We start from the raw sequence: 25666 nt of genomic DNA, 5'->3' as shown, positions 1-25666 counted from the left end.
TTCCAAGTGGCAAAATTATAAACAACTCCAATTAAGAAAAAAGAGAGAGAGATAGTAAACTCTCTTTGCTCAGTTCAACAGGTATTTACTGAGCTTTTATGGGTTACTCTGTGTCCTAATTTTAGTTTCAGGCAATGTTTGATCTTTGGGAAATTGTAACATCTAAATGTGGGGACTGCCTTTACTCCAGTATGAAAATTCACAGTTATATAAGGTGGTGAATTTCTTCATTAAGGAGGCCACAAAGCAGGGGTCCCTTTGTGACCTTTCTTCCTTCAATGACAATACTTTAATTCCTTTAGGATGAGGGTAATATTTTCCCTTTCAGGAACAGATCCACTGTAATAAAGATTATTCATTTATTCATAAATAATACTTAATGAACATATATAAAAATCACTCCTAGGTGCTCCATATCTGTCTTTTACAAGGTTTCTGTAAGACTCAAATGAGAAATCTATGTGACTCTACTTAAAAAATGTAAATTGCTATATAGAAATACTATTTTTATTTCATACCTGAATGAGTCATAAATACATTCAATTGCTCCCAAATATAGCAAGTTACAATTATCTGGGTCTATTTTCTTAAAGTTGTAATAGCAGCTACCACTTAATTGAGCTACAAGCGCCAACAGCATGCTATGTGCTTTATAACATTGCGTTTAATCCTTACAATAACATTAGGAGGTGGGTATGCTCTGCCTCCTAGAAGATGAGGAAACATGAGGTCAAGTAATCTGATGAAGGTCCCGTAAATAGACAGAACTGGGATTTGGATTCAGGCGTATCTGTCTGTGAACTCATTCTATTCTATTCTGTACATTTATTTTTATTGATGATGTTCTTCAATTGCATTAGAGTCAAGCCACACTTACGTTATGAAAAATCAAGCAGTTTCAAGACTACCAAGTAGGATTACAGCTTCTTCTTGATCACCGAGTTGTCCGTGTGAACAGCAGTCACGGCTCCGGGCTTCGCCCTGGTTCTCCCTAAAGCAGGCCGGGCCGCTCACCTGCACTTCATTGCCTAATACGACTTTTGTCTTTAACCATGTGGCTTTTTGTCTTTTCCCTTAACCTGTCACTTCTTTCTGATGTTCTTGTGCCTGTAATGTGCTGTGGACTAAAAAACCAAATAACCAAACGTACTGGAAGGTCTCTAGGGCAGTGGTTCTCAAAGTCGTGTCCATACCCCACCTGGTGAGCTAGTTTAAATGCAGATTCTTGGGTCCCACCCCCGGATGTTCTCATTCAGCAGTTGTGGGAGAGTGGGGCCCAAGAATTGCTGCCTTAGGAGTAAAGAACACATACTTTGTGACTGTGAGAAATTTATTCTCTAAGTAGCATCAATATTTGTTAACTTTCCAACGTTCACCCTGGGCCTGGATAGTTGAGATTCCTGGAGATACACACATGGCAGAAACCTGCTACTTGAGAGGCTACCTAATTTGAGTAACTGAACTTCATTTTTTTCCCTTACTTTATAAAATGCTAGATTTATTCAGTAAAACAGAGACAAAAGAGCCTGAAATTACCACAGAAATGATCCTCCCCGCCACAAATCTTGCTTTAGTCTGTCAAAATTCTAGGTTTCGTTCTCCTTAAAGGGCATGAGTGTGAATCCTGGTGCTTGGCCAGGTACCTGACTCTTGACAAACACCTAACCCGTGTGAGCCGCAGTCCTGCCCTCATCTTTAAAGTGGAGAGAACGGTGTCTACATCTCAGGATGGTGGGAGCTTCAGAACGGACGCATAGAAAGTTCCTGGTGAGTAGTCGACATGTGGTCACATTTTAAAAATGAACTTCCTATAGGAATTCTAGTTGTAACTACCATAAAAGTCTGGTGGCTCTTTGAGGGACCAGATTTCATACATGTATACCCCAATGTAATAGAGATGAGCACAGCGCCACATCCTCCTGCACAGTCTAAAGAAATATAATCGGCATCTTGCGGCCCACTGTTCTTACTTTGGCTGTGGACAACAAGCCTGGAAGCATCAATTTCCATGCCGCACTACAGGGGATGTGAAGATTAAAATCAGAGACAAACCCTAAATACTGATAATGAAGTGTTATTACCTCAGTGGAAGAAACAGGCATACTAACATGAAAAAACACATTTTATTGCACTTAAGTTATAAGAAAATAAAATTTCTAAGTGAATCAAACCATAGACACAATCCCTTTAAAGGTTGTTTTCCTCCATCATGTCAGGTTGTTACATAACTAAAATTAACCAACTTGAATCTGATTGTTTTAAATCAGACTATAAATAAAACAAACAAAAAAAATAAACAGGAGGAGGAAAAAAAGATCACCTAGGATACAGTGTTAAACCACTTTCACAGTTCAGCTTGAGTTGTGGCTCTTGGAGAATGAGGCAAACCATTTGACTTTTTCATTCATTTTGCTTGTTTGCATGTGACGCCTTTACTACAAAAACTGGATAGTTTCTGCTTTGTCAGTTACTCAGAGCAATAAAACTGTAACAGTTGTTTTCCCAAATACTGTAAAACACTAAGACTGACCAGCAACTTTATTTTAATTTTGTGTTTTATATATTTTTAAAATATTTTGTCAGTTTTATTATGTATGTTCATCCATTCACCACAGCCCTCAAAAAGAAAAGTTTCTCCGCAGAACAGGCGGCAACAGCTCTGTTCCAAGGAATGTGTTTTAATTTTTGCCCAGATAAAAGAAAATAAGCTTTGCACACACTCTCAATTCTTTACTTGCAGGCAAACTTCACTCTTTATTTTCTGAAACTCTCCCATTCTCAGCCTCTTAGAGGCACAGATGGTTCAAGTTTCAGTGGCAAAAAGTCTTTTTTTTTTCTGTAACCAAACTAGAGCAAATTTGGAATTCAGTCTGGGACTAAAACGTCACAGCAGAAAAAAAATAAAAAAAAATAATTTGCTTTTTTTTTTCTTTCTTTCATTTAGCAGCATAAATAAGTTTGGCCACTGGGAGTACAGTACAGGGGTGGGACACAATCCCATATTTGAAGACCTACTTCTAGCACCAGCATCAAGAATTAAATCCATCTCGGGACTCACAGAACCCAGGACAACTTGCCACCTTTGAGCAACACAGGCATTGCAGAGTGTATGTGGAAGCGACAGGAATAGATTAACAGAGGCTAATACTGTGATTGATTGACATTGGCAATGGTTGGCAAAAAAAAAAAAAAAAAAAAAAAAAAAAAAAAGCTTTTCATGATAACTGTACAAAAACAATTCACAGTAATTTTTTTCCTTTTTAGCTTTTCCGCTCCAGAAAAATGACTTTTTGTTGCAGATGCTCTCTGGTGAGAAAGTCCACTGGTACTGTGTGGATGTTACTGCAGCTTCTTTCTAGGTCTCAGTGGTAAAAGAACAGGCTAGCAGAATCTGTAACGACATCTCTGCAGTAACGCTGCCCAGCGACCACTGGAGAAGAAAATAAAGAAATAATTGCACCTGGTTTGATTTCAAAAGTCTCGTTTTGCAAAGCTGCCCTCAGTCCAAAGTGAAGCTTTTTCCGGGACGAGCCAGCAGGCGCCTCTCTTGTCAGTTGCGGTTTGTCATCGCTTCCTCTTTTCCTTCTGAGTCTGTAGGTCTTTTCGCTCTGTTGCCCCAAGCCAACATCCTGCACCACTGAGAACAAGGGATTTTTTTTCTTTTTCTTTTCTTTTTTCTTTTTTTCTCTTTTTTTCTTTTGCAGGGGGAAGGGCAGGGAGTATGTCGTCTACACGTTGGGACGATGCCACCTTTCCTGCTCCTCACTTCATGTCCACATCAAAGTCCAGCACCAGCAGCTTGGTTTCCTCCGTCCCGTTGCGACTCCCTACTGCACACACCAGCTTTGTGTTTGAGGCTCTGATCCGCCACACGACTCCCCCGCTCCCCCCACTCTCCAATGTGACTAGGTTGCGAATAAATTCACCCGTTTTCAAGTCCCATAGTTTTACAGTTCCATCATCTGAGCTGGTAATTACAAAGTTCTTGTTGAACTGTAAACAGGTCACAGCACTCTGATGCTTGTTGGGACCTAGGCAAAACCAAAGGAATTTCGTTACTGGTTAGAAATCATGACTAAGGGTCAGTTATACTGTAATTTGTGGAATCTATATTGGAACACACAATAAATGAAATATTTAAAACGCTGCACATTTAGAAACTGTGTTCTGAGTATTTTAGGATCGGCAGGGATGTAAGAAAATCTGGTAGCTATTTGTAACTGAAACGTTAATCTCCGAGGGTTCTGTGTTCCAGGAAGCGTGGTTAGCTACCAGGCATACATTTTGTGTACTGGTTGCATGAATGAGCACTTCTCTCGGTGGTGATGTAGATAGTACCAGCATCACGTATTCTGCTCATGGACAATCTATTACCCTACGACTCTGAACTAACCAGTCAAAGGCAAAGGCTGAATGGACACTATTCCAAAACTCTGCGGAAGAGACAAAATCAATGAGTAAAAAAGCTGCAGTATAGCCCACCAGATGGCCTCAATGAAAAAAACACTTTCTAAGGGCTATGACTAATAAAAAGAAGTTAATCATGATATAAGAAGTTAACACTGATGTGCCTCATTTAGCATTAGCGGCTTTCACGTTTCTTCCTCTAGTTCAGTGGGCACTGTGAATCCTTCCCATCCTACTGCCACTCCTACTCAAGTCAGAGAGGAAAGGCTCATAAACTTATCCAAAATAAGTTTTCATTTTGTATGAGGTTACTTCTTTCTGTGACACAAAGGCTCCATATTTCTCTTTTGACCAACAATCTCATTTTTAAGGAACACAACTAAAGGTGGGTAGCCAATATTTACCTTGCAATGTTTGTAAACACTGTCCTGTTTTGATATCCCAGATTTTAACTGTAGAATCTGCATTCCCAGAGACAAGAATGTTGTCTTTGAGTTCCATGCCGCTTGTTAATGACTGGTGTCCTGTTAACGTGTGAATGCAATTCCCTGTCTCCACATCCCAAACTCGGATTGATGTATCAAGAGATCCACTCACCACATGGATGCCATCAAACTACAACAGACACAGTTTATTAGACTAGAAGTGTACATATTCTTGATATTATTTATTGACCTTAATCCTAAAAGGGGACGCGAGTAAAGCATGAGAACAAAATGCCAGGAACAAAATGAGGTACAAGACAAAGTGCATGCAATCAAGCAACTCTACAGGGCATGTTCTCAGAAGCTTCTACCAGAAATGCTAATTTTTTATGGCCAGTGGCTTCAAACTAGATGCAGAAGCAATTTTCAAAAAACCACCTAAAATGAACATATTATTTTCAGATCATCTGGCCACACTTACTAGCTACATATCATGAATGATTCAATATGGATTGCCATTTGAGTTTTACTTCCCAATAGGAAGCTAAAACTGCTGACGTGGTTTATGAATAAAGGGTGTGCTTATCAACACCTATGGCAAGAAAAGGGCTGGAGATAGCTTTCATGATACTTCAAAGTAAGTTCCATTAAAAATTGTATGTAAAATAAAAATTTCATTTACAAGAACCTAATGCTATTTAGGAAATGTGCCAACAGACAATTATATCTGGAATTAGAAGTGGTGGCATTTTGAGAACAAAAGCAAACTATATACAGCATCTTTTCTCCAGCTTCCCAGCTATACCCAAAGTCAACAAATATCTACCAATTCCCAGATCTATAATAATGTTACCACCTCTTTCCTCAATCTAATGGCTTATTTAAGTAAGATTATTATATTCATTAAGGTTCGAACATATCACAAAACATACCAACAATTGCAGCCAATTCCCTCTCCTCCAAATTCATAACCTTTCCTAAGTTAACAGACATCTTTATTATACGTCAATATTTCATGACATGGACAGTATTCCATCAGTTAAGATACAAATACCCCAACGACAGAACTGTGAGCCCTGGGACTACATACTAATTTGCTGATTACTAACAGGTAAACAAGCTATGTAAGTAATAAGAAATACAGCTGACCCTTGAACAACATGGGTTTGAACCGGGAGGGTCCACACCTATACTCGAATTTCTTTTGCTAAATACCTACTACACAATCCCAGGTTGGTTGGATTCTTGGATGTGGAACTGCAGATACTGAGGGCCAACTGTAAAGTTATTCGAGGATTTTCGACTGGAGTTGGGGGTGGGGGGGAGGTGGTTGGTGCCCCTGACTCCTAAGTTGTTCAAGGGTCAACTGTATTTTTGAATTGAAAATGTTGTCTTTCACGAAACGAAACAAGATCTATTTTCTAAACTTGCTATTAATCTAGCTATTTATGTCAAAATATGGCATTCTATTCTAGGATATCAGGTTCAAATGAAAACAAACCAAAAATCAGCTTAAGTCAAATTTACTTCTTCATGACTACAAACCAGCAGCCCTGTGACGGGAGAGCAGCTTTGTGCAAAGTTCCACTTCCACTTTGAATGGGGACGGAATCACAATTACGTGGTCCATCAACTTCCAGCTATCAAGGCAAAGGGGCAGCTTTGGGCCAAATTAATCCTCTAAGGAGTTTATTAAAATCCAGGTTATTCTCCTATGAGACTATCTACCCATTAATTAACACAGCAAAATTTAGGGCCCCGAAGTCTCAGGTTCCAAGACAAATATTTGTATTTTAGAGGGAAATCAATCACAGAAAAACTGAAACAAATCATTTAAATAATTTCAAAATTTATGCTTTCTTCATGCCAATTTTAAAGTATATATAGGGACTTCCCTGGTGGCACAGTGGCTATGAATCCACCTGCCAGTGCAGGGGACACGGGTTCGAGCCCGGGTCTGGGAAGATCCCACATGCCACGGAGCAACTAAGCCCATGTGCCACAAGTACTGAGCCTGCGCTCTAGAGCCCGCAAGCCACAACTACTGAGCCTGCACTCTAGAGCCCGCGAGCCACAACTACTGAAGCCTGCGCCTAGAGCCCATGCTCCGCAACAAGAGAAGCCCACGCACCGCAACGAAGAGTAGCCCCCGCTCGCTGCAACTAGAGAAAGCACGCACACAGCAACGAAGACCCAGTGCAGCCAATAAATAAATAAAGTTTATTTAAAAAATAAATAAATAAAGTATATGTAAACAGCAGAATAATTTGATTCATCTTTTTTTGGACTGTATTGGATCAGCAATCTGACAGTGATTATGAGTAAGACAACCTTATGACTCATCAATATAGCATCTCAAGAGCAGGAGAGATAGGTCTCTTACCTGTAACGAGTAGACCCTGTTGGTGTGCCCCTGCAACGTGTGCAGACAGGTCTCTGTCTCTGGGTCCCACACCTTCACCATAAAGTCATATGCTCCACTCACAACCCTTCTGCCATCATATTGAACACAGCGGACCGCTGCTACATGACCCATCAAAACATGTAAACACTGGCCTGTCTCAATATCCCAAACCCTAAGGGTGGCATCTCGAGAACCACTAACAACCCTGTAGGGGGGAAAACAGAAAAAAGAATGTATTAGAATTTTGATATTGTGAGAAAACATGATACATAAAAAGTCTGTGGTTATTAAAACTTTTTTACCTTTTCTTAAGCAGGAATACCTGTTTTCAAAATAAATACATACTATGTAAAACCTTGATATATAAACATGCAAAAGTTGAGTTACTCTGATTGGGATGGGAAGTTGGAAAGCCTAGAATTCTGCCTGTTTGATTCCTCCACCTATGAGGGACCCAGGAGCACCTTGGGGTCCTGTGGAACAGTTTTAAGACTACTGTACTGTAATTAGAAATGACAAAGAGGAAGGAGAGGAAGACCAAGTCAAAGAAGATAAAGAAGCAGCAGCGGAAGCAGCCAGCTCTAAACACATACAATAAGATCTTGATTTTAGAAATAAAACGTTAGTGTGGGCAATATGTGTAAAATGCTAATGGATGGTAGTATTTTGAAAAACTTAAATTTTCTTCTTTATTCTTTCTGTCATTTCCCCCCATTTTAATTATGAGCACAAAGTCCCTTCGTGACTAGGGAAAAAATTCAATAAAGGTTTTTCAACAAAACAAATCAGAATCTGGAATTTAAACAGCTAAACATATGTGCTTTACACCATATACTCTGGTTAAATTAACCAGTTTTAAACATGTCCTCAAACAAAGGCTGCTTATGCTTATATTTTAAAATATTCTGTAGGCTACCAGGGCATTAAGACATACAGATTTTTAGAACATACACATGTAGGGGCAACGGAAATCCCTTGAAACTCTGACCCAACATTATTCTCTTCCGAAGACCAGAGTGATACAAATATGGCAATCACCTTTGGATTACAAAGGAGAGCTGAAAACTCAGATGTCTTTAATGTCATTCCTAAGAGATTAAGAAAGGCCAGAGTTTCCACCTTTGGGACAGTAGATAATGGAAGCACTGAGAGATTTAAGTCAGAATATAATGGAAACTGAAATGCAAGGTCTCTTGATACCAATCCCCCCCAATTTTAATAGTAGAGCACACTGTTCAAAGTAGATTCAAATTACAAGTGAGAAGGTACTTTTCTGCACATATTACAAATCTAAAGTGAAATCTGCTAAATGTAATGGTTCTTGATAAAGAAGATGCTATGGACAGAATGAATTAACGGTAAAAACTGGAGTGGATTCAGTCTAAGGGCCCTTCAGAGAGACCTTTTCTGACAAAGGAGGTAGAAATCACATCTCTTTAACAGGGGTACTGTGAAGACACGCCAATGGAAGATAGAAAGGACTTTAATAGGAGGGCTCTGTAGGAGGAGATAAAAGCAACAGCAAAGATGCTGAGAAGAAAAAGGCAAGCAGTCTGGTTTGGCTTAAACTATTTTGAAAACTGGATTGAGGGTTTCTTCCTTAATTCGGTAGGCAACAGTATGCTCCCAAAGGGCAGTGGTACTACCGTAATTAGAGGAGGTTCTCTGCAGCTGTGTAAAAGGTGACCAAGTTTGAAAGCTCTGTCAGTAGTTCAGGTGATAGGTAATGAGAGAATAAGTTAAAACCCACAGGCCTCAGCTCTTGCCCAGACACAGGGGATATGATGGAGTGGGGGAAGGGTGGTGGGTAATTAAAAAGACTCAGAGACTTGAAGACTGAATTACTGAATTTGTCCCACTACTGGAAATATACGCCCCTCCCAATTTTTTTTGAAGATGATGAGTCATCAAAGATTTAGAACAATCAAGTAAGGTGTTAGTCAAGATCAGAGAGCAGAGTTTCAAGGTGGAAGCCAACAACACATTAAATGAGGACGGAAATTTAAAGGCAATACACTACTGCTTTCCCAGCAGAGGAATATCTGAAGTTGAATGATGACTCTAGTTTAGGAGCACATTATCACTATCTCTCTGTTAGACGTAGTAAGTACTGTACAACCGAACTCTATACAAAAGGCCCCAAGTTTACAAGTAACAGAGAAAGAATTCCCAACCCCTAGAGGGTCTCCCCTACCTTTTTTCATGGAGATGCATACAACGTACAGTGGAAGTATGCCCATATAAGGTGTGTATACATTCTCCCGTCTCCGCATTCCACACTTTGAGAGTCCGATCTGTAGATCCACTAATAATGATATTGTCTCTCATCTGTGATGACCATACTCCACCTGTGTGTCCCACTAACGTCCTCAGACACTGCAAAAACACTTAAGATGATTACTTTCGGGTAGAAAGAAAAACAATGTAAATAAGATTTTAGCAGTTCATTAAAATCTGAAGTAAAGTTATTTACTCAGTTGGAATGTTTGGCATATTAGAAAATACTTTTTCACATCAATGTAACATGATCCCATCACTGTGTATTTCTTTGTTTATTCAGCAGCACTGCATACTACACACACACACACAGTCGAGGAACAAGTATGCAGACAGTAAACCTTTCTCACTAAAGTATGACAACTCTGGCCTGGCCTCTTTGATAAAATAATACTAAAATTGCAACTTGGTTTCTTCCCTGGGAATGGATTCAGTGAAAGAATGCCAACAGAGTTGGGTGTGGCTACATTCCACATTTCATCTGAATCTGCCCCAAGGCAGTAGTTAGGGTACTTCTAGGCAAGGTACTTCTAGACAAGTAAAGACAGACACTAAAACCCTGAAATAAATCCAAAACTAATATTACACTACGGAAACACGAAGCAGTTTTAAAAAAACTTTTACATCTGACTTGGAATATTTAGAAGATTCTTGCCCAAGAATCAACATGTTATAAGACATTTTAAAAGACAGATTTCCCCCTCCCCACACACTTTCTTCTATTCTTTTTTAGGTGGTCAATTACCTAATTCAAGGAAATATTTTCCATTGGACAGATAAAAATAAGTATTCAGTAGAGAACCATTAAAGTATAGTATTGTATGAAGTGAAACTGACTGCTTGGACTGCTTTGTTTCCTTCAAACTCCTATTTACATAACTAGCCTGCTTAACTTCTATCTTACAGGGTTTGAGATAAATCAAAATTAACATGATTTATTTAACTTTTAAACTCTAGGTAGGTTATCAACAAAGTTTACAAGGAAAAAAATATATCCCTCAGTCATAGTTTTGAAAAAGATTAAAAAGGAAGGAGATATAACTTTGATGGTTCATAAAAGTGGGAAAAATTAACCCCCCAAAAAGAAAGAAAAAAAAGCACATCTGTAAAATCTTAAAATAGCTAAGTCACAAAGATAGACAAACTATTTAAATGAAGAAGAAACTAATGACATCCTTATCATGAGAAACATCATTTTCATGCCAAGAAAAAAGCTGAATTAGAAGCTCTGATATTTGCTATCAAAATAAGCTAGACTCAAAAATGAATCCTTGTTTTCCTTTCACTGGTTGATCCTTGTAAAGGTATGTACCAAATGGTGACTTTACGAAGTGTAGAGAGAAGTACACTTACTTTGCCTGTGACTGCTGACCAAACTTTTAAAGTGTTGTCATCAGAACCACTAACTATTCGGTTACCACAAAACTGTAAGCATGTGATCACGTGATCATCATGTCCTTTCAGCACCTACAACATAGACGTACAGATCAGAAGTATGTTACTACATTATGTTTTTTAAAATACTAGTGAAAAGAAAAATGAGGCCATAAATAGCAACAGTAATCCATAGTCTATTTCCAGAGTAAAAATTTGTATAAAATATGAAGCATCCTTCCTGGCAGATGAATTAAGTATTAAACATTTTATTGTTTCCATATTCTATTATTTATACTTGAGACATCAACTATTAAAATTTTACTCAGTCAAGACCTCATAAATATGGTTCAAACACAAACGTATTTTTATCCGCTCAAACCAAAAGAATATGCACTTAAGTTGTGCAATTTTGACACACAAAAGTACCTACTAAGTAGAAAGACAATAATCATCAACTTTTTCAACTTAAAACAAACAAAAAAGCCTGTCATAATGTGTACGTTTTAATACAAAATGTCTCCCCAAATTGCTTTTTTTCCAGTTGAAAAAAATATAGCTAAGGATTTCAAGTATTTTTGCCATTCTTTATATAATTGAAATGTTATAAGGCAGAAAATCAGAATTATGCTTAAATTTATAAAATTAAAACACACAAAAGCCATCAAAAAACCCCCCAAACATGGGTACTCCTCAAAAAATCATGTTGGTCAGAGAGGGAGCAAATTCTTAGGTAGTACATATATGACACAAAATTCAACAGGACATTCAGAAATCTTCATTTACATGCAATAGATAAGTACAACACGTAAGTCAATTCATCTTTTATTCAAGTACAGTTAGTTGTCAGACTAGAGATATTAGCACAGAGGAATACTGTCAGTTACATTTTCAGTTATTTTAAAATATATTGTTTTCTTTCTACAGGACATAGGTTGTCAAGTTATACTACTTGTCAGATATGAAAGAGTACACTACGTACTAACACTGATTAATGGTTTCTGTTACATCATGCAAGAGTTCAGTTACCTTAGGAGATTTGAGTTCCCCTCGCCTCCAGTTAGTATCAATTCTGTGCTGCCTGATGTATGCACTCTTCCATGGACTGTGTATGAAACCTGGTTTTATTACTTTTCTTCTCTTGATGTGCAATGGTTCATCAATACCTAAAGTTTAGAAAATTTAGAGTACAACTGCCTTCACCAATAATACAAATTACACATTTTATAATGCATCTCATTTTCTCCTATGCTGAAAACCACTGAAATGCAGAACACTAATTTCTAACACTGTTATTACGAGACACTAATGTAAATCTGCAATCTGTATGGCATGTTTTCTACTGACTATTTCATTTCTCTCAGTATAATTGTATGAAATGTTGGTGAGGATGTGGAGAAATTGGAACCCTTGTGCAATGCTTGTGAGACTATAAAATAATGTTGCTGCTATGGAAAACAGTATGGTGGTTACTCAAAATAAATTAACCATAAAATTACCATATGATCCAGCAATTCCACTTCTGAACATACACCCAAAAGAACTGAAAGCAGGGACTTGAACAGGTATTTGTACATCCATGTTCGTAGCAGCATTATTTATAGCAGCCAAGAGGTGGAAGCAACCCAAGTGTCCACTGACGGATAAATGGAGAAAAAAGTGTGGTATATACATACAATGGAATGTTTAGTCTTAAAAAAGGAGGGAATTCTGATACATTTGGATGAACCTTGAAGACATTATGCTAAGTGAAATAAGACAGTCACAAAAAGACAAATACCGTATGATTCCACTTATATGAGGTCCCTAGAGTCATCAAATTTATAGAGACAGAAAACAAAATGGTGGTTGCCAGTGCTGCAGGGAAGAGGAATAGGGAGTTACTGTTAAATGGGTATGGAGTTGCAGCTGGGGAAGATGATAAAGTTCTGGAGATGGATGGTGGTGATGGTTCCATAGCAAAGTCAGCATCCTTGATGCCGCTGAACTATACGCTTAAAAATGGTGAAAGTGATAAATTCTATTTTATGTATAAATTATCACAATTTAAAAAAGTCATTAAAATAATGATTCTATGAGAAGGTTAAGGCAGGGATAATTAATCCCACTTTATATATATCTGAGAAGAGAAGGTTTCACTGAGTAGTCCAAGCCACAGACAGGGCAGAGGCAGGATTAGAAACCAAGTATCCTGGATCTTTCTTTACCTCTCAGCTTTACTAAAGAGAACCTATAGCGCATCTGTCTTACACTCTATGATTCTTTCTTAAAAATTTTGCTTGTTGAAGGCAAATAATATTTTTTTCAAAAGTAATATTTTTCTAGATGCCTGCTGGAAAGAAAAAATGTCCTTTCTTAATATGGATGATACCTACTCCATTACTAGGAAAGGGGATTTTTTTTTTTTAAACAGGTCTCAGAACACAGGCTCCATGGTGGGAAAAAAATGGGACTTTACTACTACATCCCCAGGATTTAAGAATATCTAGCACATAAGAGGTGCTCAAGAAATATTTGTGGAAGAAATGAATAGACTACGAATATTTAATTGCTAATTTAATTTGGGGGTTCTCTTTAAGTTGTCCTCATCTTGACTTTCTCATTGTTTATTAATTCTACTGGAGACTGGGAAGCAAATGAGATATATTCACTATTAGTTATAGTGCTCACTAAAGGGGTTAGTGGCAAGATTTGGCACATCTGAACGTGTGGAATAACCTGTGGATTTTATATAAGTAGGTGAATGTAAATGAAGACGCAGTCTTGATTCTTTGACAGGCTGCCGAAGTTCTCTTTTTTTATTTATCCACCACTTTATTCTACATGCACATAAAACTTATTATTATTTTTCAGAATCACTTTGCGTTTTCGAACTACAAATATTTTATCTCTGTGATTTTGAACCTTACCCTCTTCTTTACATTTCTCTCTCCAGAGAAGGTTGTCTTCAGCCAAAATTCTCCAGTAGCGACACGTCTGAGCCGCTTGTAGCAGGTCTTTGGGTTCCAGGAATGAAAGCACATAAAGTGCCAGCTATGAAAAGAAAAAGCATAGTATACCATGTGTCTCTTTTTAACGATAAAAAATAAGTTAACTATTCCCTCTGGTATAAAGTACTTATAAATGTAATATAATTTTACATTCTAATTTCTAAAATTATGAAAGGCAGTACCTTCTAATATGCAATTTTAACAAACACATACCAGATTTAAAAACACCCTATTGGTTTTTATGAACTTCACCCCACTAGTTCCTCACCTCTTCAAGGAATACTTATTAAACCTCTCTGCCTCTTCTCTTGCCTTTGCTCTGTGAACCTCATCTCAAGAATTCTACTATTTATTTATATATTTTTTTACTTTATTAGTTGTTTAAATTTTGTCTTTTTCTGTCCTCACTACAATATAATTTCACTTAAGAAATGAGATTCCTGTATACTCTGTGTGGCATAATTTCAGAATCCTTCAGATAGTTAGATATAATTAATAGTTCTTTATCGTATCCAACTGTTTATATCACAGTGATGTACTTTTCAAACATTTAATCCTTTACTGTAAATGACAAAAAGGAACAATTATTAAACTGCTTCCTAGACCTATAAAAGTAATTGGGTTCTAATTCCTTTATATTGCTTATGGAGATTTTCTGGATGGGCCAGATAGAGTTGTATATTTGAGCTAAGTCTTTGATATATCACTGATTTAAAAATTTTGTTTCCAATACTTGCAAACCATCAATTTTTCTTCCAGTGTGTAAAGTCAATTCAAATAAATAAAAGAAAAGGAAATAGAAGAAAAAGGAGAACAACAGCTTCCGACTATGCTCGTTCAATTAGCCTCACAAATCACATAAAAATTTAAATTATGATATTAGGATAGAATGATCTAAACAGAGCAGTAAAGTTTACTTTTCACATAAACTAAGTTACAAAGATTAAAACAAACTATCATTTAAAGGACCTAGGGTCATACAGGGAGTAAAAAAGCACAATCTGAATTATTTTTTGATGCTAAACAGGAATTACATGAAATAAATTATGTTTTCCCAATGACTTTGTATCAATATATATACAGAGTTCATCATTAATCACATATTTATTGAGTATATTCTATATAGAAAGTACTTCAACCAGTCAATATTCAACTTAATACTACTACTGACAAATGACAGTGAAAAACTTTTTGTGGAATAATTATTTTTGGTCTATCAGAGAAGACCATTCAGTATTATATACAGAAACGGAGTCATTTAAAATGAAAAGGCATAACAATATTAAACAATCTATATATGCGTGTGTGTTCACACATACATATACATATACAAATATACACATACACACATAACTCAACAATATATTTTTTAAATGGATACCCCATAAACCAATTAATTTTGAAATTATCAATCAATCAAAGCCTAGACAAGTTTGCTTAGTGTCAGTCTAACAGCATACTATTAATCTTCTATGTGAAACTGATACTTAACATAGAAATTATCAGGCACAAAGTTGTATTTGTGGAAAAGAGATGCTAGTTAATGTCCAAGATATTGAGAATGGTCATATGAAAAAGCCTATTCTTATTTTAGCTATCCAGCTGAAGCAGAAATCAGGTAAGTTATAGAAACATTCAATGGATCCTAAATGCTAAGAAACAAATCCAGAGCAGGTTAGATTTATCCCCAAATGAACAGGTAAAATTTCTGTCATTACTGGTGATTAAGAGATCATCTAGTCCAGTGTCTGCATGCATTAAAAAGAAATGTAAAGAAACACTCAGGTGCTAAAGAAATTTGAAGTGCTAACTCCATAGGTAACTGGTACAACAGCAAAGTCAACTCAACCATAAACTTCAACTTATTAAATGTCTGTCCATGCCATCAAAACATCCCTGTATTATAGAAAATACACATAGCATGGGACTTCTCTCGTGGTCCAGTGGTTGAGAATCTGCCTTCCAATGAAGAGGACAAGGGTTCAATCCCTGGTTGGGGAACTAAAATCCCACATGCCATGGGGCAACTAAGCCCACGCTCAGCAACTACTGAGCCCGTACGCCACTACAGAGCCCGCAAGCCGCAACTACTGAGCCCGTGCACTCTGGAGCCCGCACATCACAACTAGAGAGAAGCCCACGTGCCACAACTAGAGCAGCCCACAGGCTGCGATGAAGATCCCTCATGCCACAACTAAGACCTGATGCAGCCAAATAATAAAATTTTTTTAAAAAGAGAAAATATACATAGAAAAATATGAATAAGAAAATCAGAACCAGGAAAAATATAAATAGAAAAGGTTTAAACTAGAGGAAAAGTAGAACACAAATATACTGGCAACAGTATTTTACATGGTTTTTTAATTAGGCTGCCAAGCAAAAAGAAAACAGCAATTAGTTATACCAGTTCCTCAAAGGAAACAAGGTTTTGTCATGTAGGGTTCCTTATAGGGGACAGAGAGTGGGCATTGTCCCAAACTACATCTCTACAATACCACAGAGGGGGTTACAGGTTTCTTGGAGCCAAATCAAATGGTCTAGCTAATGCAGTTTTCTATTAAATTGTATTAAAGGTAAACTCTAGATTAGTAATTCTTCCTAAGGACTACTTCCACACAAGAAAATCTCTTAAATTGAAAATTCATTTCAGATAATTATCTTTTCTTTGGCCAAACTTGTCATTTCAATGAGAGTTGCTGTTTTTTGTTTTTCACTATAACTTATATTGGGTTGGCCAAAAAGTTCATTCGGTTAGTGAATACATTGTTCAGTAAAATTCTTGGTGAAAATGAAAAAACGTGTCTTTTATTTTTACTTAAAACCGAACAAACATTTTGGCCAACCTAATATAAAAGACCACCATATTATATTTAAAAAGTAGCTAATACTTTCCCAGAATTGCTGTATTTCAGTGGATTGAAATAGTGAAAGAAAAAGAAAAGAAAAGAATAAAGAAAATTTTGGCCAATCCTATGTTAAGAATTTAGGTTTTGTTCTAGATCATCTACTGTATCACTATGCTTTTCTTGGCATTTACTTACAAAATAAGGATAGTGCTCTTTATCACAAGTCTCCCATGTGAGACTAGTGAGATTTCTGTCAAGGTTTTTGAGATTAATAAGTAAATGTTGGTTAAGAGCTTTGCGATCTGTTGAAAGGAATTATAAGAAAATTACTATAAGTCCATTTCCTGACACGAAGGTAATACTGTTTTAAATAATGATAGTACTTAGTCTCCAATAAGATGTTAGTTTCCTTAAGGACTTAGATCTATACCATTATTTCTCTACATATAAAACAAAGCATTTTTCAAAAAGAAAACGTTTTTTCTAGCAGTTAAAACTATATTCAATATCCTTTGATAAACCATAATGGAAAAGCATATGAAAAAGAATGTATATGTATGTATAACTGAGTCACTTTGCTGTATAGTAGTAATTAACTCAACACTGTAATTCAACTATACTTCAATAAAAAAACAAATTAAAAAAGATGGGGGGACAGGTGCCATGCTAAGTCAGGCTCACTCATTCTATCTAGCAAAGCTTCTTTCCCCTCAGGCAATCTTCAAAGGAACACTTAATTCAAGAAAATCTTTACTGCCCTGGTTATGGATAATTTGTGCTTAATTTTTAGATTCTTAAGAATACTTTTATATTCTTCTGATTTCAAATCATGTTTTTTTTGTGTTACGAAGCGTCTATGGAAATCCAAATAAAGAAAAAACGAAACAAAACAAAAACCTCACAATCTTTAGACATAAGAGGATAAATTAGACTGAGAAAAACTCTATATTTTAACAAAAATACTACCTTCTAAAATATGAAGGATATCAAGGAAAACTATGAAAAATATATCAAAGGAGAATAAATTCAGTTTCAGCCAAATACTTATAAAAGTGCTTCCTATTATTACCACCCTTCTGGAAGCAAAGAGAGAGAGCTTATGCCACTTTCATAAGCGAAATCTATCCAAAGGGTTCAGTTTTAGAATGAGCCATCAAGAATAAAGATTTTTTTTTTCTGGGACAATGTCATTTTAAAAATCACTCCAAAGAAGCAACATCTCAGGAAAAAGATACTTTTTTCCACTTTGCTTTTTCCTGTAGTTATGCTTAATTTTATCCATTAACTATGATGAAACCATTTTATTAATATCCATTGTGAAATTAGTATTGGGACTATCTTTAATGCCCTTAGGATATTTAGCATGGGTATCCAAAAAAAAAAAAAAAAATCAACTTCCTTTCTCTTCAAATTTGAAGTTTCAGGACCATTTGCATTTATATTTATATTAACATAAATGGTATTTTATATTGTCTTCTTAGCTGATCTATGTATGATTAGTGGCATATATAAAACTTTTGTGAAAATATAAATCATGGTAACATTGATTATTTAATGTTATCTTATTTCTGTTTGCTGACAAAAATGAAACTATGAAGGCTACAACAACAATAAAAGAACTACATCTAAACTATGCCTCATTTACATAGTCAAGAATGCACATGTGATCATAATCAATCTATGATAAAAAATCAAAGATGTTTTATTTTATATAAAGATATTTAAAAAATGGGCATAAATAATTCTAAAAGAAATACTATAAGAATGTAACTGGTATGGGAAATCTGTGATTGTGTGTGTGTGTGATGCGGCAGAAAGGGGAATGATTTATAGAAGACGACGTACATGTGAAATTCCATACACTTCAAAATAATTACATAATGTAAGTCACTGAGAACTATCCAATAGAATCATGAAACTATTAGTCTTGAAGGGACTTAGGATACACAAAAAACAAAATAAGAAAAAAATATTGCTGTTTTAATAAAATCAGAATTTAAAAAAATCTACTACTATAAATGAACATACCAAGACAACTAAAGGTTGGACTTCAAATAACCTAGGAAAAAATCTTGGTAAAGAAACAGTCAAATTAACGAAACTCAATAGCTTAGTCTCACATATGACTTATTCCAGTGATGGAAAGAAGACACTTAGTCTGTAAGTATAATTTAATCTGAAAATTATATTAAGTCACAGCACCTTATCATTTACAGCCCCCTGTAATACTAATTAAGAGTGTTAAACTGACAATACTGAATACCATAATTAGCATGACAATGTCTAAAGATGGTAGCTGTTGATTTATATTTTCAAATAGCACTAATGAAGAATATAATTGATAATCCTTACCTCTTTAGGGAGCAAGGAAATGAAGTCTCGCTGAAACTGGGGTTCTATCACTTGCATCATATGTTTTACTTGTGTTGGTTCACAACTATCAATAAGTTCATCTAAAGCAAGCAATTTCTCTGGTCCACTCCAGCTCTATCAAAGAGGAATTAGAAATTTTTATCTATTATTGTAATAAATGTCTCAAATTATAAACTCATAAAGGAAAATCCACATCCACACACAACATAAACAGTGGCTGCTTACAGTAGAAGGCACTGAAGTGACAATCATTTAGTCTCATCAAGTTTATGAGCTACCTTTATTGTGTAAAAGGTTTTCTTAGGTTTGATAGACAGAAAATATTTTTGCATTGTATTATTATAATTGTTATATGTTCGTCCATCTACCACCAAGATACTGGTTGAGAAACCAAAATTTTATTCAGAAACATCGGTTTGGGCCACTAAGTAAATGAATTTTGACAGATGATTTTCCTTTCTTCCCTTTCTTTCTAGTGGGTACCATAAAACTTGATGGTTTTAGTAAGGCACTCATCTGAGACTGGCAGCATCAACTAGAGAAAAATTAATAACTGGATAGACTGTACATCTAACAAGTGTCTTCTACAAATTAAAAGGGCTTTGATTTGCTATGTGAAAATAATTTCAAATAAAAAACAGCAAACAAGGGCTTCCCTGGTGGCGCAGTGGTTGAGAGTCCGCCTGCCGAGGCAGGGGACACAGGTTCGTGCCCCGGTCCGGGAAGATCCCACATGCCGCAGAGCGGCTGGGCCCGTGAGCCATGGCTGCTGAGCCTGCATGTCCGGAGCCTGTGCTCCGCAACGGGAGAGGCCACAACAGTGAGAGGCCCGCGTACCACAAAAAAAGAAAAGAAAAGAAAAGAAAACAATAGAAAATGGTAGCTGACTTAGTAGTAAAATTAGAATATGAACAAAGGCTAAAAGAGGGTAAGAAATAAAGTATATGCTATGGAAAAACAAAAACAATTATACCTCAAAAATATGAGCTCCTTTAAACCATACTAAGGGGTTTGTTTCCCCAGTGTGGAACACCTGCACAGAAATGCCATGATTCTTAAAAGGAGAAACTAAAAAGCCACATGAATCATTTAAAATGTTAGGACCTCCCCTCACAAAAATCAAGTAAAACATTTAAATAACCTTGAAACACTTAGGTGAAAAAACATCCTTGAGCAAGCTGATATAGTACCTTTGTGAATTATTATGTCCACTTTGGAAGTGGGAGAAGAGAGAACAATAGGTGAGATTTGGAGCTAGAAAGATCTGGATTTTGACATTCCCTTTCTTGCTCAAACTAGGAACCTGGATTTTGTAACATGTGAAATAGATAATAGTTGAAAACTGAGATACTGAGGATACTGGAAGCCTTATTCAGAATATCAATACTTTTTAAAGTATTTCTTAAAATATTTATCAGAATCTACAATGAAATCTCATCTCTTCTTTCCTATCATAAAGTGTAGACTACACTAATACTAGCAAACATTTCAGTAGTATTTCCACAGTACTACTATATATGTATATCTCACTTAATCATCAATAAAAACCCTGGAGAATATCCTCATTTTACCATCAAATATGAGGAAACAGAGGCTCTAATAAGCTGTGTCCTTTCTTTTTACTTTGACACATACATATACCCAGAACATTCTCCTTGAGTACTCACTGTGTATCCTTTTTGGTTAGGGTGAGGATTTATAAATAGAAGTTAAAAATACTCATATACATGTATATGCACACACATGACCAATTAAAAGCAGTTAATTTGAAGTTTATTTCACTCCATTTCCCTCACATAGCTTCAAATCCTGGTTTAAAACTTAATACCTCTTTGACAAAACTCATGCTGATCAATCGCCACTCATCCCTGACAGTACCAATACTATAAACTCTGAGTTACTGATTTATATTCCTCACAGGATTTGAGGTGGGTTTTATAATATGCTGTTCCTCTCCATCTACATTATAAGAATTCATGGACACTAGTATAAAAACATGCCCATTCTGGGTGATGGATAACTATGCTGACTTGATTAAAATGCAGCTTTAATTAAGACACTTGATAGAATAATTTTAATGTAAACTTTTTTATCTCCTTTGCGTATATGAATGCCAGCTTTACAGATATTTTTGGAAATATTTGGAAATATTTATGGTTAAATAAAGGTATGTGATCTTCTATGGTAAAAAGATAGTGAAACATCTTTTAACATATTACTATTTATATTACTAATTATAATTTACATTCTATATAATTTAATATATTACTATTCTATATAAATTATAACTATTATGAATATTTCTAATTAAAGGTTAATATACTATACAAGTTTCATGTTTTGTTTTTTTTCAGTTAACATATTATTACAGTGTTTAAAAAAGGAAGGAATAGAAAAACAGTATCAATACATGGTATATAACTGCTAACAGATGAAAAAATATCCTTTCCAGGATTTTAGGGGCTGGAGTATAGAACGAAAAAAGCCAGAACAGAAGATAAACAATTCAGATCTTAGGTAAATGTTAGAAACTGTGTCAGAAACTTCTATATATTTAAGGCAAAGTCCATGATGAAAATTATGCCCATAGAGCAAAATGCTTCTAAGACTTTAAACAATATTTTTATTGTTTTAAGATAATATTTAACAAGTTAAATAAAATTTAAATTATATTTCAATTTGAATTATACATATATTCAGCAGATTTTACTTTGTGACATTTTACTGAAAAGTATACAACTGACAAAGATTAGTAACAAGCTGTAATCTACAAAGTAAATGAGACTGTTTTCACTGACCATACATATTTGACAGTCCAATTACTTTAAGTCACATCTCTTAGATGGTTCCAGCAAAGGTCTGGACCATGTAGTCCCTAGCTTTTCTCTCTCCAGCCTGGATTTCTTTCCTGAACTCCAGACCTGTTTATAAAATTGCTTATTCAACATGTATTCTTGGGTATGTAATAGAAACTATATCCATGACCTTTCTCTTCAAATATGCATGTCCGCAATCTTCCCTATTTCAGTAAGATGTAACTCTTATTATATTAGTTTGTTCAGGCCCAAAGCTCTGGAGTCATCCCCAACTCTCTTACTTTCACCATCAGATAGTTCTGATCCATCAGTGAATTCTAAGGCCTTAAAATTCAAAATATACCCAGAATCTGACTACTACTACATTGGTCTAAGCTACTATTGTCTCTCACCTGGGTTATTCCTATAACCTCTTACCCAGTCTCCCAGCTTCCCACCTTTGCCCTCCTAGTCCTGTTCTCCACAAAGCAGTCAGAGTGACTGTGCTAAAAGTCACTCACTCACTCTTCTGCTTGAAGCCCTCCAGTGGCTTCCCACTTCATTCCAAGTAAAAACCAAAGTTTTCAGGTTGGCCTGCAAGGTTCTAATTTCCTATTCCTTTCCCTCGCTTACTCTACTTTAGCCATAGATACTCTTTCTGTGCCTCAAACACACCCAGCATGCTCTGCTTCAGAGCCTTTTCACTTGCTGATCCCTGGACTATTCTTTCCCTAGACACCCACATGCTTTACTTCCCTACCTCCTTCTCTGAGACCTTCTCTGTGCAATTTTCTAAAACTGCAAACCAGTTTGAAATCCCCCAACCCCCTCCCTTTCCTGACTAGAGTTAAGTTCTCCAAAAAAGGGTTTTGTCTGTTTTGTTAATTACTGTATCCCAGATCCAAATTAGGGCCTAGCACCTGACAGATACTCAGTAAATATTTGTTGAATACATGAATGAATCCCCAAAGAGTCAGGAAATACTGCACCAATGCTATCTTAAAACTCTTTCTTGGGCTTCCCTGGTGGTGCAGTGGTTGAGAGTCCGCTTGCCGATGCAGGGGACACGGGTTTGTGCCCCGGTCCGGGAAGATCCCACATGCCGTGGAGCAGCTGGGCCCGTGAGCCATGGCCGCTGAGCCTGCACGTCCGGAGCCTGTGCTCCGCAACGGGAGAGGCCACAACAGTGAGAGGCCCGCGTACCGCAAAAACAAAAAAAAACAAGAAAAACAAACAAAAAAACCTCTTTCTTGAGAAAGTTTCTAATCTATGTACCTGATGGTATCACTGGGACTTGCTTGCTTAGTCTGGTTCCAAGACTGGTTCCCAGTTTTGATACATACATGGTTTAACAGCAAGGGAAGGATGTATTAACTTGAAAACCTTGCAGTTAATGACTATATTAAAATAAAATAATATTTTATTATTATTGGTGTGGATTGTTGAACCCACACCAATCTTTAATGAGGACTAGAGGAAAGAATACCGAATTGGGGATCAGGAAACACAACTTTTGGAGAAGATAACTGCCACTAATTAGGTTACAATTTACCTCTGCAGGCTTTAGTTTCTTTATCTGAAAAAGTGCTGGAAATTCTGATAATTATTTTATTTCTGCTCTGAAAAGTAGTTCTTCTGGAAAAGAAAAAAGCACTTTCCTTTGGTCTTTCATGGTAAAGTTACTGGGAACACATTGAAAGGGATAGGAAAAACATTCCAAAATCAGAAAGAATCAAGATAAACAAAATTTAATTTGTGGACAAAATTACAAATGCAAACTTGAAAATTCCCCATGGAAGCGGTATTTGATTTCAGGTAATCAGAGAATACCTGAAGGTAGTAGAGAAGAGTAGAAGGAGCACTAAACCGTAATCAGGGGCCAAGGTTTCACCAGTAAACTCACTGTGGAACTGCAGGGAAGCCCCTTAATTAGTCTGCGTCTCAGAGACCCCACCTGTATAATGAGGGGCTTGGCCAGACCAGGGGTTCCCAAGTGCTGTCTGAGTGGTGCAAGAATCATGGAGTCCTCCAGCCCACCATCAAAGAGTCTGATTCAGTGGTCATGGTGGGGCTGAGGGCAGTTTATGCTTTAAATAACCAACTCATCCCGTATTGACGCGGATGATTCACAAACCAGCAGTGGTTATTAGTCTGGATGATCCTTGGTGGTATCTCATTCAGATATATATATTTTATGACTTTAGGCAGTCTAGCACCTGCATTTCATGTGGTAAAGAACTCACTTCTCTAGTACCTCCAGAAGATGGTTACTTAGTCTGTTTGAGCAGTTCCAGGAGTGGAGACTTACTAGCTCCCATTCTACTCTGGGTCAGTTCAAATTGTTAAGTTCAACTTACACCAAAATCTGACTCAAAGAATATGATCCAGGTTTTGTTTGCTGAAGAAACCAAGAATCAGTCTGATTCTACTTTTACACAAAAGTCTTTAAAACGTTAGACAGAAACAACATTTTTCCCTTAGTCTTCTCTGGCTAAATACATGACTTTCTTTAACTCTTCCTCACCCAACAGGGCTTCTTGATCATACTATTTCAAATACAATGGCAAAGTATTACTGAATTCATTTTCTTTTGGTACCTTGCTGTTTTAACATGTCGTTGGCTAGCAAATAAAAGAGATCCAAATAAGTTAGAAAACATGTACAATTTCTAAGTGTTACCATAAAACTTGATTAAGTCCTTCAAAGGGATAGTTTTTACTCCACTTTTAATTTCAAAACACACAAGTATTTTCTACTTTATCATTCAAAAAATATTATGGAGTATAACAGGCATTTTCAAAGTACATTCATAGTTTTAATACAATACAAATATGCTTTGATTAAAATAATGCTAATAATGTTAATCTGATGACATTCGCATGAAGCTAGTGTTAATAGCTTCTCTTAACACCTGAGAAAACTGAGGTTCACAAAGGCTATTTCTTAACCAAGAGAGGAAACTAACATTTATTGAGTTTCCACTGTATGTCCAAGAACAGCTTTAAGCACATTTACATGTTTTCTCCCTTTCGACAACTTTTTAGTGTTATATCTATTTTACAGAGGATAAGAACACAGGCAAAAGTAGTTACATAATATCAATGAAATTACCCAGTTATTAAGAGGGAAAGCCAGAATTTGTACTAAGAGCTTTTTCTTCTAAGTCAAAGTGCTTCTCATTATATCAGGATACCTCTGAATATCAATTTCAACATCAGAGAATGTTAATGTTATTGGTGTCTTTACCTAGTCTACTATTTGCAAGTGAAAAACTATATATTAACACTCAAATGACATAAACAAAATAAAAAAGTGACCAATCCTCTTCCCCCAAATTAACAATCTGAAAGCATCAACCTGGGGCTGCCAAAAAAAGCAGAATCAAGGGCAACTGAAAATTCAAACAGTACAAAATTTGTTTTGTTTTTTTTTAGTTTTGTTTTTAATTGGCACTTCTATTTTTGAGTGGCATTCTGTTTCAGCTTCCCTTTTCCTAAAATGGTGTATCATTTGTTCTCATTCAATTTATAAATTGAGTACAGAGTACTTTGTCAGAATAGATGGAGCTGGACCGCAACAATGCTGTATCACCATCTTAGGAGCAATAGCAGAACAGTAAGGGGACAAGCTCTCCCATTTTGCTTGTTATGCCACAGAAAAGTCATCATTAAATGCCCCCATAGCACATCTGTAGAAATCATGCCAGTTTAATTGTCCCTCAAGTATACCACGTAGGTCAACTCATGACTCCCCCACTTTACTATGAAATTATCTC

The 25666-nt window shown here is 36.2% G+C and overlaps 1 protein-coding gene across 27 annotated transcripts in view; it reads right to left on the bottom strand.

The window, feature by feature from the left end:
- Nucleotides 1-3178: 3178 nt before the first annotated feature.
- Nucleotides 3179-25666, bottom strand: part of FBXW7 (F-box and WD repeat domain containing 7) — a 204475-nt gene continuing 181987 nt past the window's right edge. For 26 of the 27 annotated variants that reach the window (XM_089912343.1, XM_089912346.1, XM_089912351.1 and 23 more), the window contains 8 exons: nucleotides 19076-19210; nucleotides 13797-13920; nucleotides 11917-12053; nucleotides 10867-10980; nucleotides 9431-9612; nucleotides 7216-7441; nucleotides 4812-5022; nucleotides 3179-4031 (listed from right to left, as the gene is read on the bottom strand). In XM_089912343.1, coding sequence (XP_089768469.1) covers nucleotides 3763-4031; nucleotides 4812-5022; nucleotides 7216-7441; nucleotides 9431-9612; nucleotides 10867-10980; nucleotides 11917-12053; nucleotides 13797-13920; nucleotides 19076-19210 — 1398 coding nt within the window. In that variant the 3' untranslated portion in view covers nucleotides 3179-3762. The remainder of the gene's footprint in view (nucleotides 4032-4811; nucleotides 5023-7215; nucleotides 7442-9430; nucleotides 9613-10866; nucleotides 10981-11916; nucleotides 12054-13796; nucleotides 13921-19075; nucleotides 19211-25666) is intronic. The other variant, XM_089912363.1, reaches the window with a different exon arrangement.

The sequence above is a fragment of the Delphinapterus leucas genome, chromosome 5 (genome assembly GCF_059928025.1).
Source record: "Delphinapterus leucas isolate spDelLeu-1000000601 "Yukka" chromosome 5, BTC_Dleu_Yukka2, whole genome shotgun sequence".
Lineage (NCBI taxonomy): Eukaryota > Metazoa > Chordata > Mammalia > Artiodactyla > Monodontidae > Delphinapterus > Delphinapterus leucas.
The sequence above is the reverse complement of the archived record's forward strand: the minus strand, read 5'-3'. Positions and strand labels throughout refer to the sequence as shown.